Here is a 17,980-nt window from a genome sequence, read left to right as displayed (position 1 = left end):
TAATATAATTTTATAAATGTGAATTATTATTGAAGGAAAATGATATTTTGAGAATCTTAATGTTATATATTATTTTTGGTGTGATAAATTTAAAAATAAATATATATAATAAAAAGTAATTTTAAAATTAAATGATATAAAAAATATTAAAATAATAGTAGTGAAGTTAAGATATCATTAGGGAAGTTCTGTCTTCGTAAGCGGTGATGCTAAGCGTTGTATGAAATCATCCATTACGTAAGCTCTATCCTGGCCTAACTATCCAGGGCGAACTTCCATGTGGATTTGTCTTCACACCCTTCTCACGTCTTTATATAAACTCACACAAACAAGAATCTGCCCAAACACCGTCTTAACTCACACCACTAACCATGGCCACTCTTTTTTACTTCTTTCTCACATTCATCATTCTTCTCTTCTCTGTGAGCTTCTTGTTCAAAACAAGAAGGTTCTGGAACCTTCCTCCGGGGCCATTCTCCTTCCCCATAATCGGAAACCTCCACCAGATGAAACAACCGCTCCACCGCACGTTCTACGCCCTTTCGCAGAAGCACGGCAAAGTCTTCTCTCTCTGGTTCGGTTCGCGCTTCGTCATTGTCGTTTCGTCGGCAGAGGCAGTGCAGGAATGCTTCACCAAAAACGACATCGTCTTGGCGAACCGGCCTCGCTTCCTCATAGGCAAGTACATCGGCTACAACAACACCACTGTCGCGGTGTCCCCCTACGGCGACCACTGGCGCAACCTCCGCCGCATCATGTCGCTCGAGGTTCTCTCATCGCACCGTTTGAACTCCTTCTCAGAAATCCGAAGGGACGAGATCATGAGGCTCATGCGTAGGCTCGCTCGCGACTCGCGCAACGGCTTCGCCAAAGTTGAACTGAAATCCAGGTGAATTTGGTTTCGTTTGTAGAGTTAAATTAGGTAGAAATTGTTGAAAGAGTAGATAGCAAACCTTTGATTATACTTCAAATATATATATTTTTTTTTAATTTTGCTCTGTTTTCTATAATTTATTGAAGGTTTTCGGAGATGACGTTTAACATTATAATGAGGATGGTATCGGGGAAGAGATATTACGGTGAAGATTGTGATGTGAGTGATTTGGAAGAAGCAAGGCAATTTCGAGAGATTATTAAAGAGTTGGTGATTTTGGGAGGGGCAAATAACCCTGGAGACTTCTTGGCTCTGCTGAGGTTGTTTGATTTTGATGATTTGGAGAAGAAGCTGAAGAGGATTGCTTATAGATGTGATACGTTCTTACAAGGACTCATTGATGAACATCGTAACAGAAAAGAGAGCGCCAATACTATGATAGATCATCTTTTAACACAACAACAATCACAACCAGAATACTATACGGATGAAATCATCAAAGGACTTGCCCTGGTAATTTCTTAACAATTCCTCTCTATCATTTGGGGTTGTTTATAAGAGTGAAAACAAGTAAATTACCATTTTTGAAATTGAATTAAAGTAAATGCCTAACTAGTATAATAAATATTGAGATGATTATTGGTATATATGGATAAGTCGGTCTTTTAGCTTTCATGAATACTTGTTTGAGATTGGGATGGGAATGGATAACTTTGTGAATGAAATGATTGAAACAAAAATTGGAGAGTGGAAAATAGTACATGGAGCATTAAAGATGACATGTGATCTTAAAAGACCTAAATGTTGACTTGTTGTGAGCATTCATTGGTCTTAATTAAATTGAAATAAACTGTTTTTTTTTTTATATGAAGTTTTGGAAGAAATATACAAACATTAGAGAGAAGGATATTATTTAAAATGTTATATATATAAATTGTGTTTATTATTTTAAGAGATTTTTATTTATTGTATTCCAGGTTATGTTAATGGCAGGAACAGACACATCATCTGTAACTTTAGAATGGGCAATGAGTAATTTGTTAAACAATCCAGAAATAGTAAAGAAGGCAAAAAAGGAATTAGACAGTCATATAGGTCAAAACTGTCTAGTAGATGAAGTTAACATTTCTAAACTTCCTTATCTTCAAAGCATTGTCTATGAGACATTTCGTTTGCATCCTGCGGCTCCAATGTTGGTACCCCATTTCTCTTCAGAAGATTGCACTATTGGAAAATACAATCTTCCACAAAACACAATTTTGTTAGTGAATGCTTGGGCTATTCACAGAGATCCCAATTTGTGGAGTGACCCAATGCGTTTTAAGCCGGAGAGATTTGAGAATGAAAATGAAGCTAACAAGTTACTTCATTTTGGATTGGGGAGAAGGGCTTGTCCTGGAGCAAACTTAGCTCAACGTACAGTGAGCTTAGCTTTGGGTTTATTAATTCAATGTTTTGAGTGGAAACGAACTACTAATGAAGCAATTGATATGGCTGAAGGAAAAGGGATTACTGTGGGAAAAAAGATTCCTTTAGAAGCTATGTGCCAAGTGTGGCAATCACCATCAATTAGGGATATGCTTTCCAGTGCTACTGAAAGCAAACCAATGTAGCAATCTTCTTGATAAAGTTATGGAAATATGCATTAATAAAATAAATTAATAATACCTTGTTTTAAAACAAATCATAGGATGTTGAGACTTGTTTCTGTGTGCTTCCCATGTTCACTGCTTCAATTCATTTGTTTAATTGGTATTGCACGGTCCGTAAAGTGAAATTCTATAAAAAAAATATGAAAGTTTGATCTGCTAGAGATATGTTCTTTAGAAAGGTCATAAGAAGTCAAAAACTCGATATTAAAAATTGGAATTGAGTTCGGAAACCGTCAATTAACGTATCTGTAATGTAACAAATACTATTAAAAAAATAACAAAATTTAAATATTGATTTCAACTCTCATCATATGAATTGTATCATCATTCTCACATTCTTTATTTGACTAATTTATACTCCTTATAGTGTTTGGTGCCATATTCTACTTTCGTATATAAATATTTAAAAGTCATTTAACTAATTTAAGTGTATTAAAAATATTTTATTTAGTTAATAATGTTAAATTTATGGTTTTTTTCTTAAATTATTAAGATCCGTTACTTGACCATTTTCAGTTGATTGTTTTTAACGCTAGTCAGTTTCCTACTTTTGTATATAAATATTTAAAAGTCATTTGACTAATTTAAATAATTTAAGTGTAATAAAATATTTTATTTAGTTAATAAGGTTAAATTTATGCTTTTTTTAAAATTATTAAGACCCGTTACTTGACCATTTTCAGTTTGTTTTTAACGCTAGTCAGTTTCCTACTTTAGTCTATAAATATCTAAAAGTTATTTGACTAATTTAAGTGTATTAAAAATATTTTATTTAGTTAATAATGTTAAATTTATGCATTTTTTTTAAATTATTAAGACCCGTTACTTGACTATTTTCAGTTGATTGTTTTTCACGCTAGTCAGTTTCCTAATTCTCATAAAATAAATGAATTTATTTTATCTTTTATATAGTATTTAATCTAATATATAACATAAACAAAATCATTTAGAAATAGACATATCAGTTTTTTTTTTTAAAAAAACATTTTACATTAAAAGAGAAAGGCGTGATATTATTAATTTTTGGTTAAAAAAAGTTAACTCAACTTAAAAGGAATAAATTAAAAGGGGAAGATCTGATATTAGTATGAAAGTTTAATAGTTAGAAAGTCTTACGATTATGATTTCAAATGCTCTCCTATACTTCAAATTAAATCTTATGTAAATTGCTTATTGCTAACTACTCATTAATCTATTAATAGGAATTGAGAAAGTTTTATAAAAAATTTATTAAATAATAATTAAATTTGGAGATAAAAATATTAGTTATTATGTTAATTAAATTATATATTATTTTTTTATAGATATTTAAAGTGAATTTTATTATTAACAAAAATTTATAAAATAATTTTTTAATTGATATTTAAATTACTTAATTAGACTAACTTAGAATATATATTAATTTAAAATTATTTTATAATTTTTTATTAATAAAAAATACTTTAAATATTAATTGTTTTTTAATTTATAAAATAGTATTTAATTTAATAATTAATTATTTAAATCTCTAAAAATAATTTTTATTTAATGATTTTTTAGTCATTATTTTATATTAAATGAAATTCTTAGTTGATCCAATCATATTCCAAACTAGAGAAAAATATGAATTAAATTAAAGAATGATTGATCATTAATACGTAAACAACGATTAGTGATTAGTAATCTGATTTTTTTTTTTTATCAGCAAGATTAGTAATCTGATTAGAAATTTGTGTAGCATGATTCATTATACTATGTTTTTTATTCCATGTGTTCTTTTTTCTGTTTTATTCAATTTAAAAAAATGGGTTCCATTTTATCTTTAGTTTCAAAATTTTGAACATATTTATTTTGTACTGAATTGTTATGTGGACTTTCCATATTATTTCCAAGTAGGAAGGTGGATTATTTTTTAGTACACTGCTAAAGAAGGTAGATCCTTAATGAATTTGTTTTTTTATCCCTTTAAAATAAATATAGAACTGGTGTTAATTTGATTCAATGATGTAAAGGACCATTGTCTGAACCTTCAAGTTCTCTCTTTCTAAAACCCTATAAGATTAGGATTTCATATGCAAACAATAATAACCTTAGTAACATCAATTAAGAAATTATAAATAAATTTTGTGAGAATATAATATTTAATGTTATAAGTGTGATGATCATATAATTTCTAATGATAAATAAACAATATTAGTGGCATTTGTAAGCAAAATAAAAAAACTATTGCAATATTATCATTATGACGATCAAATCACCTATCCTTTTCTCTTCCCCAATCACTGTGAGCATAACTGCTGTAAACTGACTTATATATAATAGGACACAAATTTTTTGACTCAGTCTTTGGTTGGAAACTTTCAATTATCCTACTGTACTCCTTCAAAACTTTCATTAATATAGATTATAACGTATAAGGGGATTTCTTCTTTACTCTTCACTAAACAAAAAAATCTTATTTTTTTTAAAGGATACTGTGATGAGAAGAAGATTAGATTGTTCTTTTATTGACAACTAGTTATTAAATCCGTGTGATTTATTATTATTTTTTATTCATATTTTTTTTATAGCTTCATATTATATATCATTATTTATATTCATTGTTATTTATTAAGGATATATAAATAATTTGTAATATACAGATTTTTTTCTCAAGTTATTTACCTATTTCGTTTTAAACCCCTTTTATAGTTAATCCTTTAACAACTCTCACTCACGAAAATATAATCTCTATTGAAAGCATAAAATAATAACAGAAAATCACCTGCCATGCACCTTTACTCATGGTGCTAACAACAAAAGAGAATCTCGTGCACCTTTATTTTTGGGTGTTCTCCACTTATTTAACATCTTTATATATTCAACTAACAACTTTACACATATATTTATTTAACTAACAGTTCTGTGTATATTCACATATATTAGCTAAGGGTGGTCATGGAGTGGATTTTCAAAAATCCAATCCAAATCCAAATATTTGGATCAGATTTAAAATCTAAATCCATATTTTTTTTAAAAACAATTTGGATTTTTATAAATCCAAATCCAAATATTTGGATTGGATCTAAAATCCAAATATTTGGATTGGATCTAAAATCCAAATCCAATGTAATGTAATTTAATTTTTTTATGATAAAGATTAATTATTAATTTTTTTAACGTTAAGCTTACGTTTTCAATTAGTTATTAATTTTAATATTTTATAGTAGCTTAACATTTTTACATTTTACGCATTTATTATTTATTTAATATATATTTAAATAAGTAAGTTTGATTTTAGGAGAAATTTTTTATCCTGATTTTATTTTCAGTTATATCTATTCAGATAAAATATAAATTAAATAATTTTAATATGTTTAATTTAAAATTTTCGTATTATGCATATTTTAATTTTGATAAAAAAACTTAATATAAAACATTCTCTATTTTTTATTTTTTTGTTATAAAAAATATTTAATTTTTAAAATATTAAAATAAATTGTATGAAAGGGATTATTTTTCACTGATGTCAATTCAGTAGAAAAAATTTATTTTTCAAAATTCTAAAATGAATATCCTCTTGATGAAAAAAATTATTTTTCAAACTAAAATTATATTTTCTAAAAAAACTAACAATATTAATATAAAAATATGTAAAAAAATTAATATCATATAAATATTAAAAATATATAATAAAATAATAATTTAATAATACTAAAAATTAAAATTACAGATAATCAATATTCAGTGATACAGAAAAAGTAAATATATACAATTACAAACTATACATAAAATTGGTGATTTTTTTTATGTTATTGTTAAAGTAATGAGTGTAAAAAATCAACCATTGAATTTATATTTTACTTAGAATATTATTTAAATGTAAATATATTTTTAGATAATTTTTTTTGGTATATTACTGTTTGTATATGGTCCCTCTCAAGTGTATATACATGAAGACAACTGAAAATTTATACAGTATTTAAGTGAAGAAAAAAAAAATTGTTTGTGAAAAAAAGAGAGTAAAAAATCCAGATATTTGAATCAGATTTATAATTCAAATCCATATTTTTTATAAAAATAATTTAAAAATTCAAATCCAAATTAGATTTTATATCAAATCCATATTTTTATAAAAAAATAAGGTAAATTGTATTTTAAATCAAAATCCATGTATTTTTTAAAATTAACATAATATTAATATATTAATATAATAACATGTAAAAGAGTTGAATATTATAAATATAAAGAAAATATAATAAAATTATAATTTAATAATACTAAAAAACTTAAACATAACATAATATATATATTCTTAACATTAAAATACACCTACATATAATACTTGAAATTTGAAAATATTATATTAATTTATTATGTATAAAATATTGGAGCAAATAAAATTATAAAAAAAATTATAAGACTTGGTTGTTTCATTGTGTGTGAGAGAGAACAAATAAAATCACAAAAAATTAATAAAAGGCCGGAGAGAGAGGTGCGGAGAGAGAGGGAACCAAAAATGAGAAAAAGTATAATAAAGTGGTTTGGGTAGAGGTATGGAGTGAGAGTCTCCTTTCAAAAATTTGGATTAGAAATTTGGATTTTCCAATTTCTAAAATCCATATAAACAAAATGGATATCTGATTTGGAAATATAATAAAAATGTGGATCAAATTAAAAACTGGATTTAGATAAACAGATTTTCAATGGATTAGAGCAGTGTAAAAGTGGAGCAGTTTGACAAAACCAGATTTTTTGCCCAACCCTACTAACAGCTTAATATTATCAACATATATATTTAACTAACAACTTTATATTAATATATGACCAAACTTATTATTTTCTCTATTCTAATTATTCTCCACCAGACTTACCAACGACACTGGCCCAAGCCCATGACCCGCCCTTTGGACCCAAAAACCGAGCTAACCATACCCAGATGCTTGGACCGAGGTCCCGAGCACACGAACACTCTTATCCAGTACACAAGCTCCCCATGCTCGAGCTAAGCTTGGCTAAGCGAAGAGACTTGCGGCTGATGTGACGTATTCCCCAACAAGTAGGTGAGGCACCCTAAACGAAGTGTTTCTGAGGTGATGTCACACCACACTTAATCCAGAGCATACACGTGGCATCTTCATCAACGGTGGGAAAATATTGCCGCTTGGCATTCCCTTATTCGAATAAGTTTACGTTTCAAATCTTACTCCCATTTCATTGTTTCATTTCTCTAAACCTCTAAAACCCTTTCATCCTTCTCAGCTTCCCCTTCACACATCCACTTCCTCACTCCAAAAATTCTCGTGCCCTCAAGATTTTCCACAACAAAGAAACTTCTCCTTTTCAATCATTTATCGTAACAGGTATTTTTCCTTTACCAATCTCCATCAACAAGCATTCATCTTGTCAATTGTATTGTCTGATCTTATCATCGAGCTTTCATATTACTAGTTGTATAGCCTGAGCTGGGATTTTCTTTGGATTCATTACTTTATGCCAATGATTATTTCTTACTCGCTGATTGCATTGTATGGATTTAGAATGTGCCTTCATTTTACTCCTAACTTGCTCATACTTCTTGGTCTGAACGATACTTGTATCTGTTTTGTGTTTGTGCCTTTTTGTTCTAGATATAATTTGCAATGGATTACAATACCACGTATCCTTGGGCCCCTAAAAACCTTTTAGACGAGACCTCCTTCTATACCTCCCGTGAGCGTGTTGTAACCTTAAGAAAAAGTGGTTATCACTTCCATAAGGCGCATGATAGATTCGTAAGAATAACTGCATGTAGGGAAGACGAGCCGGTGTGTTGCGATGAATCCTCGGACCCCAAGGGTCTATTTTGCTTCTTTTACGCTACTGTCTTTAAAAAAGTTCTCCTGCGTCTGTCCCAGTCAATTTTTGAAAAAGAATTATTAACTGAGCTCAACGTAGCTCCTGCCTAGCTACACCCAAATAGTTAGGCATTCGTTTGTGCCTTTACCATTTTGTGTTCACAGCTCGGTCTTTCTATGATTGTAGAAGTTTTTCTTTATTTCTTTGAGGCCAAACATTCGGGCTGGCAACTATGAGTATCCTTAAATGGTGCCCGTGGAAGAGCCTTGTTCACCCTCTTCCAATCTTCCTACAAAAACTTCAAAGACAAATTCCTCAAATTTCGAGCTAACAAGGGAGATCCGACCCTTTTGGACGGGTTTCCTTTGTATTGGACTCCAAAACCCAGATTCCAGAGCGCTTGGCGCCTGGACGACCTGTCCTCATCAGATCAAGAGGTCTGCAAATTCTTGATGAACCTGAAGGTCACCTTTAACACTTCCTTCCTTCTGAGCAAGGAGTACACTGTTGATGCTCTGAAGGCTTATACCGGTACTCCTCGTTCCCTACCCTTAGTGTGACTAACTTCACTATTTTTTTTAACCTTTCACTTGTTTTTTCTGCATAAAGGATGTTGTCCAAAATCAGCAAGAAAGAGCTGGAAGAAATGGCAAAGAGGATGAGGGCAGCTGCCAAGATGCCCGATGAATCTCTTAAACCAAAGAAGGCCCCAGAGATAGTCGCCTATACTCGGATGACTTTATTCATTTTGATCTAAGTCGTCTTACCATGTGCTAAAACAAACAATTCAACAAAAAATTCATCTTCACAGGGCGTTTATACTTAGGTGACTCTATTCATTTCGTTATAGGTTGTCTTACCATGTGCTAAGACAAACAATTCAACAACAAATTCATCTTCACAGAGCGCCTATACTTGAATGACTATTCATTCCAGTCTAGGTGTCTTACCATGTGCTAAGACAAACAATTCAATAACAAATTCATCTTCACAGGGCGCCTATACTCGGATAGTCGTATTGACGTCGAGCTAGGTCGTCTTACCTGACACCAAATAAACAATTTACGCATAGGGCGCCTATGCTCGGATAGTCGTACTAACACCAAGCTAGGTCGTCTTACCTGTCACTAGATAACCATTTCACGCATAGGGTGCATGTACTCGGGTAGTCGTACTGACGCCGAGCTAGGTCGTCTCTTCGTGTGCTAACTCAACTAATGCACCATCTTTCAAGAACAAATTTATCATTAGATGACCTCATTAAAAAACCCTTCAAGGGAAAAAGAGCATCACCTTAAACATCGAATTGTTAAAAAAGAAAGCATTAAAACAAAACATCTTAACTGAAGTAAAACTTGAGGTTTGCCACGTTCCACGTTCGAGGAATAGCTCTCCCCTCCAGGGTTTCTAGCCTGCACGCTCCATTCCTGAGCACCTCGACTACGTGAAATAGGCCAGTCCACTTTGGAGACAACTTGTTTTCTAACTGTATGGATGGGCCTTTCACATCACCAAGTTGGCAACCTCGAACTGCCAAGGTCTCGTCTTGGTATTTTGCCTCAGCTCCACCCTTCTCTTCAAAGCCTCTGAGTTAATACGGGCATGTTCCCGCACCCCATTTAGCAAGTCCAGGTTTACCTTCCTTCCTTCGTTGGATTCATCAACAACGAAGTTTTGGAACCGATGAGAGCTTTCTCATATCTCTTTTTCCTGAACCTCTCCAACAGGTCCAAGTCGCCTCTCATTGATGACTTATGCCTCTGCAATCCATTTTGGCTCTCCTGCCTGAACAATGATTGTGTAAGTTCCTCTTCTATTTTTTAGGCTACCGTCGTAGCACTTTCGCGTCGTCTTCTAGTCGGACTTAATGATAATCACTCCTCCCTCGGAATAGGGCATTTTCATCTTCATATGGGTCGTTGAGGCCACCGCACCCAATCTGTTCAGGGAAGGTCGTCCCAAAAGCAAATTGTAAGCGGAGAACGCGTTAACCACAATGTACCTTATGGTAATCGTCCTAGCCGCGGTGCCATCAAAGAAGGTCGTCCTCAGCTTGATGTACCCTCGTACTTCCACCTGATCTCACGCGAAGCCGACCAAGCACCCATCGTATGGCCTCAGCTAGTCGGGAGATAACTGCAAACTATTAAACGTTGTTCAGAACTTCACATCAGCCAAGCTCCCTTGATCAATCAAGACTTTGTGCACCTTCCTTCCTACGGTGACAAAAAATATCACCTGAGGAACCACGTCTTCCAGGTCAGAACTCGTGAAGTAGAGAGAAGGCTCCGAGGAATGATCAGGTCTCCTTGCCTCCAAGGACATCACTACTCGCGCATATCGCTTACGTTTGGAAGCAAAGTTTCCTCTTCCTGAAAATCCTCTCGAGATAGTGTTCAACTCTCCATGGACCGATATCTCATGTGCTTGGTCTCTAAGAGCGACCTCTCCTTTTGGCTCTCCCTGGTTAGCCTCAAGATACTCCTTCAGGAACCCTTCCTCCACCAAGCTAGCTAGCTAGTAGCCCACGGCTATGCATCGCTTGACATTATGTCTAAATGCCTTGTAGAACTCAAACCAGGCATCTCTCTGTGATCCCAGACTCCGATCTATCTTCTAGGGAAAGTATCTGACTCCTCCCTGCCCTTTGTCTTGGGCTCGTCCCTCTTGGCTACGTATAACACGTACCTCGAGTTTGTTCTCTTCTCGGCTAAGGTTTCGTTGACTCGCAAGGGCCGACCTCGAGCACTTTCCTTAGACCTAGATTGCCTTAAATGCAAGTTGTCGTTCTTTTTTACTATGGCCTCCTCTGCTTCAATGTGGGCAACAACTTGTTCTCGTATATTGGAAAATGTCTCCGTTGGATTTCTGATCAGCGAATCACTGAACGGTTCCGCCGCGATCCCTTGTTCGAAGGCGGTGACCATCACGTCTTCATCATGCGTTTGGAGTCTTACCGCAAGCATCGAGAATCTATTTAGATAATCCTTCAACGACTCTTCCCCCCTCTGCCTTACGTTGAAAAGGTCATACAACTTAGGAGGCTTGACCTGATTGACAAAGAACTATTCTCTAAACAATTTGGAGAACCGAGCGAAAGAGGTGATGTGACCATCAGGAAGCCCACTGAACCATTGTAGGGTTGTACCTGTAAAAGTACTCATGAACATCTTACAGCGGATGACATCCGTTCCTCAAGAGACAATCATTTGGGCATTGAATGCCGTGAGATGATTTTCAAGGTCCTCTACCTCTGTGAAAGAGGCAATCTTGGGTGTGATGTAATGACGTGGCACAAGCTCATCCATGATCGCCTGCGAAAATGGCTTGGGACTATCGCTCAAAGAAAAGTTCAGACCTCGTTCCCTAGTGGAACGTCAGTCACATTGGTGTAGATTTCTACGTAAGTCCTCATTGGACTTGCACAATTCCTTGTTGGCTATCCGGGAGTCCTCGATCTCTGCCATCAGTCGATTTTGTAGAAGTACTTTCTCAACTCTGGTTTCCTCTCAGATCCGTTCTTGCTCTTGTTTATATTCCTCGTTGGCTTCCTGGAGAGCCCTCATGGTCTCCATGATGTAAGGTGGGGGCATCGCTTCCTTCAAATCCCAACAATCCTTGCCTAGTGTTTCTCATCACGTTAGAAAGCTCAAACACAAATGTGGATGGGATCAAGTTGACTGGATGGGCAAGCTCCGCTTCTAGTCTGCCTCCTCCTGGCGCACTAGAACAACGCTCCGTTGAGACAGAGGGGACTCTACCTGTTGATCACACTCTAATGATCAAGTCAGTGAGAGAATACAAAATAATAATCAATTTCAGTCTCTAGTACTAAAAAACAACATACCTTTACTAGGGGTCTCAAACCCCTTTTATAGTTATTACTCTAATAACTTTCACTCACGAAAATATAATCTTTACTGAATAACAGAAAACCACATGCTCACGTGCACCTTTCATGTTTGGGTGCTAATAACATGAAAATATTCTGTCCACGAACACTTTTACTCACGGTACTAACAATAGAAGAGAATCTCGTGCACCTTTATTCTCGGGTGCTCTCGACTTATTTAACAACTTTTTATATTCAACTAACAACTTTATGCATATATTTATTTAACTAACAACTCTATGTATATCCACACATATTCTATTCTAACAACTTAATATATATCAAGATATATATTTAACTAACAACTTTATATTAATATATGATCAAACTTATCATTTTCTCTATTTTAATTATTCTTCACCGAGCTTACCAACGAAACTGGGTCGAGCCCATGATTCGTCCTTTGGGCCCAAAAATCGAGTTAACCATACCCAGATGCTTGGACTGAGGTCCCGAGCATACGAGCACTCTTGTCCAGTACATACTTAATTAATTATGTTTTTTTTTCTCTAATGATTAAAATAATTTTTATTGTTTAAAAGTGTTTAAAGAATATCATACACTACAAGAAAAAAATAGATTTAATGGAGGTTAATATAATCTCGGAAATGAATTTAATTAACTAAGATTTTTTTTAGCATTTGTTAAATCCAAAGGTTTATTCTAAAACACTAGGAGAATAATAGAGGTCTCCCTTTCATTCATAGTTTCATAGTGGAGGCGTTTTCACCATAATGGTGAGATTAGAAATCCTAGTGAGATGTTAGAGAAACTTTGTATTTCATCCTTGTTGGGTGAAATTGAGTGTTATCCTCAGAGAGAGACAAATACTGTAATCCCACTTTCATAGTTTCATAGTAGAGGCATTTTTATCATAATGATGAGATTAGAAATCCTAGTGAGATGCTAGAGAAACTTTGTATTTCATCCTTGTTGGGTGAGATTAAGTGTTATCCCAACAAAGTGAGAAGAAATAAATATTGTAATTCTACTTTCATAGTGGAGGCATTGAGAAGGTTTTCCCACATTAAAAAATCTCTTTCTCATTATTATATTTTTTGCTTTATTTTCTATTATTTGCTTATTGCTTACGCGCCCATCTTGTATCTACACCAAAGGGGAGAATTAATTATGAATTTTCCCAAACAGTGGTATCAGATTTTAGTTTTTGTATACAAGATGGAAGGGGTCATCCTTAGGATGAAGGTGATCAGAGATTGCTCCAAGTAGTTGATATGGCTATCATAAGAGAAGTACATTGGGAAAGTTCTCAAGAGTTTCAACATGAATAAGGCAAAACTTGTCAATGTTCCACTTGTCGAACATTTCAAGCTAAGAACAATGCAGTGTCCGACTAGTGAAGAAGAAAAGAAAGAGATGAGCAGAGTACCTTATTGTACCTTATTCTCCCGCGGTAGGAAGCCTAATGTATACCATGATTTACACAAGACCAAATATTGCCCGTGCAGTTGGTGTTGTGCGTCAATTCTTGTCCAATCCTGGCAAAAAGCACTGGAATGCAGTGAAATGGGTATTAAGATATTTGAGGGGAACTACCAAAAGAGATGTTTATGTTTTGGTAATGAAGATCCTATGTTGGTAGGATACACGAATGCAGACATGGCTGAAGATGTAGATTCCAAAAAATCCACATCAGGATATTTAACTACTTTTGTAGGGGGAGCTCTATCTTGGCAATCCAAGTTACAAATATGTATTGCTTTATCAACAACTGAAGCAAAGTACATTGTCACATTTGAAGTTGACAAAGAGATAAAATATATGAAAAATCTCTTGCATGAATTGAGTCATGTTCAAAGAAATATATGTTCTCTATTGTGACAATTGGTCTGACATGATGACCAAGGCATTTTCAGCTAAAAAGCTAACATACTAGTGTAGGGGAGCTGAATTATTGATAACCCCAATTAAGTCAGTAAGGGGGAGAATTATTGGGAATCCCTCCTTGATTTAATGGGAGATTATGACCAATGAATATTGGTAAGACTATTATGGGGGAGTTGAATTATTGATATCCTCAACTAAGTCAATTAAGGGGGAGAATTGTTGGGAATCCCTCCTTAATTTAATGGGAGATTATGACCAATTAATATTGGTAACTACAATGGTGAGATTAGAAATCCTAGTGAGATGCTAGAGAGACTTTGTAATCTCACTTTCACAATGGAGGCGTTTTCCACCATTGTGAGATTAGAAATCCTAGTGAGATGCTAGAGAGATTTTGTAATCCCACTTTCATAGTGGAGGCGTTTTCCATTCTAGCATAATGGTGAGATTAGAAATTCTAGTGAGATGTTAGAGGTGTATTCAATCCTTGTAGGGTGAGATTGAGTGTTATCCTAAAAGAGTGAGATAAACAAATATTGCAATCCCACTTTCATAGTTTCATACCACTTTCATAGTGGAGGCATTTTCCATTCCACCATAATGGTGATATTAGAAATCCTAATGAGATGTTAGAGGAATTTTGTATTCCATCATTATCATTGTTGGATAATATTGAGTATTATCTTCATAGAGTTAGGGAAACAAATATTGTAATCTCTCTTTCATAGTTTAATAGTGGAAGAGTTTTCACCATAATGATTAGAAATCCTAGTGAAATGTTATTATTTTTTTACTATATTTTCTATTATTTATTTATTGCTTTGGCATATGGTCATATTGTATCTTCACCAAAGGGATAATTAATTCTAAATTTTCCCAGCACTCTTAATCGTGAATGGAAGTTGCATTTCTATACATTATTGTGTTTTCGGAACTCCTCATCTGCGATATAATAGGGTTCGTATGTGAAACTTTTTTTTATTAAATTGCACAAATTACTCGAATTCAAACAGATTTAAGTATTTTGTTTCATGTTTCCCTCAATTCTCTCCTGTTTGATTTCAATATATCTCTTCTTACTAACAAATTTGTGATTCATTGTTCCAAATTTCGCATTCGCTCAAATCGGGGAAGGCATTGCTGATTAGCAAGACGTTCTCTGCGTTACTATTCCTGATTCTTGGTTCCTGCTGAATGTGAGTTACTAAATCCCATTCTCTACGTTCTCTGCTGCTTTCCTGTTCCTGATTCTTGGTTCCTGCATAATGCAAACCTGCGGTTAATAGTTTTTCATTGATTCTTTTTTGTGTTATAGCTTCTCTGCAATCTGCTATGGAATACTCATTTTTATCCATCACATTGAATCGCACACAGATTTGAAACTTGTCTATTCCCTTAATTGCTAGTTAGAGTTCAAACTTAACAGCATGAGTTAAACTAATTAACTCCATCCCTTGATCTATATGTTTGGTTGTTGGATCATACACTAATTTTGGTTGAAAATCTCAATATATACATATATAAACAATTTTTAAACAATTAATTATTGCTCCAATGCCTGCTTGAGTACTGTACTATTTCATGTTTTTGTCTTTTCTACTGCTCATTCTTTTTCTGTGAACACTTCCTTACACCTTTGATTTTTTGTGACACTCTTTTGTAAGAAATTATGTAAATTAATTTCTATAAATTGACTCACATAGAGTTTGGGCTTTGGGCCCGAATATGATTTAATAGATTGAGATAAAGTAACTACTCAATTAGGATCACTCATGAATCAAGAATCAAGGTAAGTGCCTATTCCTTCTGGATTGTATGATTGTGTGAGAATCATGATATGATCAGATCTAGAATCATGTATTTAAACTTACATGTGGTATCAGAGTCTCGTTGCTCATCTTGTGATTTTCCATTAATGCTTTTCCAAAATCCTAATTTTAAAATATTTTCAATTTAAGAACTCTAATTTTAAAATTAGAATTTATAGATTAAGGTTTTCATTCCTCTATAATAGATCCCTAATTGTCCTAAACCATCAAAGTCAAAAAACCCTAATTTTAATTAATCCCAATTGAAGAATCCTAATTTTAAAATTAGGGGTTTATGAAGTGTGCCTCTTTATCTCATTTTGAAAACTTTCATTAATTGAATTTTTAATTCAATTGAAGAAAGATGAAACTGTAATCATCTTCTCCCGTGACACTTTTAGTTATGGTTGAGACTTTCTTTACCTGGTATAACTGGGCTCGGAAATTCACAGCATCATAAAACTGTACAGCTTAAATTGGTTCTTGCACGAATTCACAATTAATAATTTACGTTAATTAATTCATGTGCACCTTACGGTTTTACGTCATTTTTTTAAAGTTTAATTAAAGTTTTAATTCAAATTTTATTATGTTATTATTATTAATTAATTCAATTTGAATTATATTAAAGTTTTAATGAAATTTTATTATGTTTTAATGTAATTTTATTTGCATTAAATTAAAGTTTAATTAAAGTTTTAATGAAATTTTATTATGTTTTAATGTAATTTTATTTGCATTAAATTAAAGTTTAATTCAAATTTTAATGAAATTTTATTATGTTTTAATGTAATTTTATTTGCATTAAATTAAAGTTTAATTAAGGTTTTAATGAAATTTTATTATGTCATAATGTAATTTAATTTGCATTAAATTAAAGTTTAATTAATTGATTGGAAGTGAGGAATGGAAAATTATATTTCCGCTTTATGTATTTAATTTTAAATTCAAATTTTGGAATTACTTGTATGATGGATTTGTAATCACCAAAGTGATCAAATCTTTAAGTTTTATTTAATTCCAAATTATGGATGAAATTTTATTTCATATAATGATTATTTATGGAATTATTTGTATGATAGATTTGTAACAAAAATGGGTGGATGCGAACTATAACATGTTAGTTCAGGAAGAGACTAGATTGAAAAATCGAGGAAACCACTCTATACATTATGTGAACAATCAGGGAGCTGGAAAGAAGGTCTTCAAGAAACATGGAAAGGGTAAAGGACCACTGAAGATAAATGAGTCCTCTACTAAGCTCCAGAAGAAGAATGACAAATGTTATTTATGCAAGAAATATGGACATTTCCAAAAGGATTGTCTGAAACGTAAGGCTTGGTTCGAAAAGAAGGGTAAGCATAATGCTTATTATGTTTGTTTTGAATCAAACTTAACTGAAGTTTGACATAATTCTTGGTGGATTGATTCTGGATGCACAACTCATATTTCTAACATGATGCAAGGATTCCTTTTAACCCGAACCATAAAGCCAAATGAAAAGTTTGTCTTCATGGGGAATAGAGAGAAGGTTCCAATGGAAGCAGTCGGGACTTATCGTTTAATCCTCGACATTGGATTTTATTTAGACTTGATGGATGCTTTTTATGTACCTAGTATATCTAGGAATTTAGTTTCATTGTCTAAACTTGATGTTGCTGGATACTCTTTTAAATTTGGGAATGGATGTTTTAGTTTATATCAGCGTACCTATTTGATTGTATCTGGTACTCTTTATGATGGATTATATAAATTGAACCTTGATAATCTATATGTTGAAACTTTTATAACCTCGCATCATAATGTTGGCACTAAACGTAGTTTAGTGAATGAATGTTATGCTTTCTTGTGGCACAAATGTTTGGGACATATTTCCAAAGAAAGGATGGAGAGATTGGTAAAGAATGAAATACTTCCAAGTTTGGATTTTACTAATCTGAATGTATGTGTGGATTGTATTAAAGGCAAACAAACAAAACACACAAAGAAGGGAGCCACTAGAAGTACTCAGCTTCTTGAAATTATACACACTGATATATGTGGACCTTTTGATGCAAGTTCTTTCAATAAAGAAAGGTATTTTATCACCTTTATTGATTACTTTTCATGT

The 17,980-nt window shown here is 33.0% G+C and overlaps 1 protein-coding gene across 1 annotated transcript; it reads left to right on the top strand.

Moving 5' to 3' along the window:
• The first annotated feature begins 208 nt into the window (after positions 1-208).
• On the top strand, positions 209-2,558 carry LOC137837238 (cytochrome P450 81E8). The gene is made up of 3 exons (XM_068646175.1): positions 209-889; positions 1,021-1,387; positions 1,852-2,558. The coding sequence occupies exons 1-3, from the start codon at positions 372-374 to the stop codon at positions 2,485-2,487; spliced, it is 1,521 nt and encodes a 506-aa protein (XP_068502276.1). The 5' UTR covers positions 209-371; the 3' UTR covers positions 2,488-2,558.
• The last annotated feature ends 15,422 nt before the right edge of the window (positions 2,559-17,980 follow it).

Source organism: Phaseolus vulgaris, chromosome 4 (genome assembly GCF_051622355.1).
Source record: "Phaseolus vulgaris cultivar YP4 chromosome 4, ASM5162235v1, whole genome shotgun sequence".
NCBI classification, from domain to species: Eukaryota; Viridiplantae; Streptophyta; class Magnoliopsida; order Fabales; family Fabaceae; genus Phaseolus; species Phaseolus vulgaris.
The sequence above is the reverse complement of the archived record's forward strand: the minus strand, read 5'-3'. Positions and strand labels throughout refer to the sequence as shown.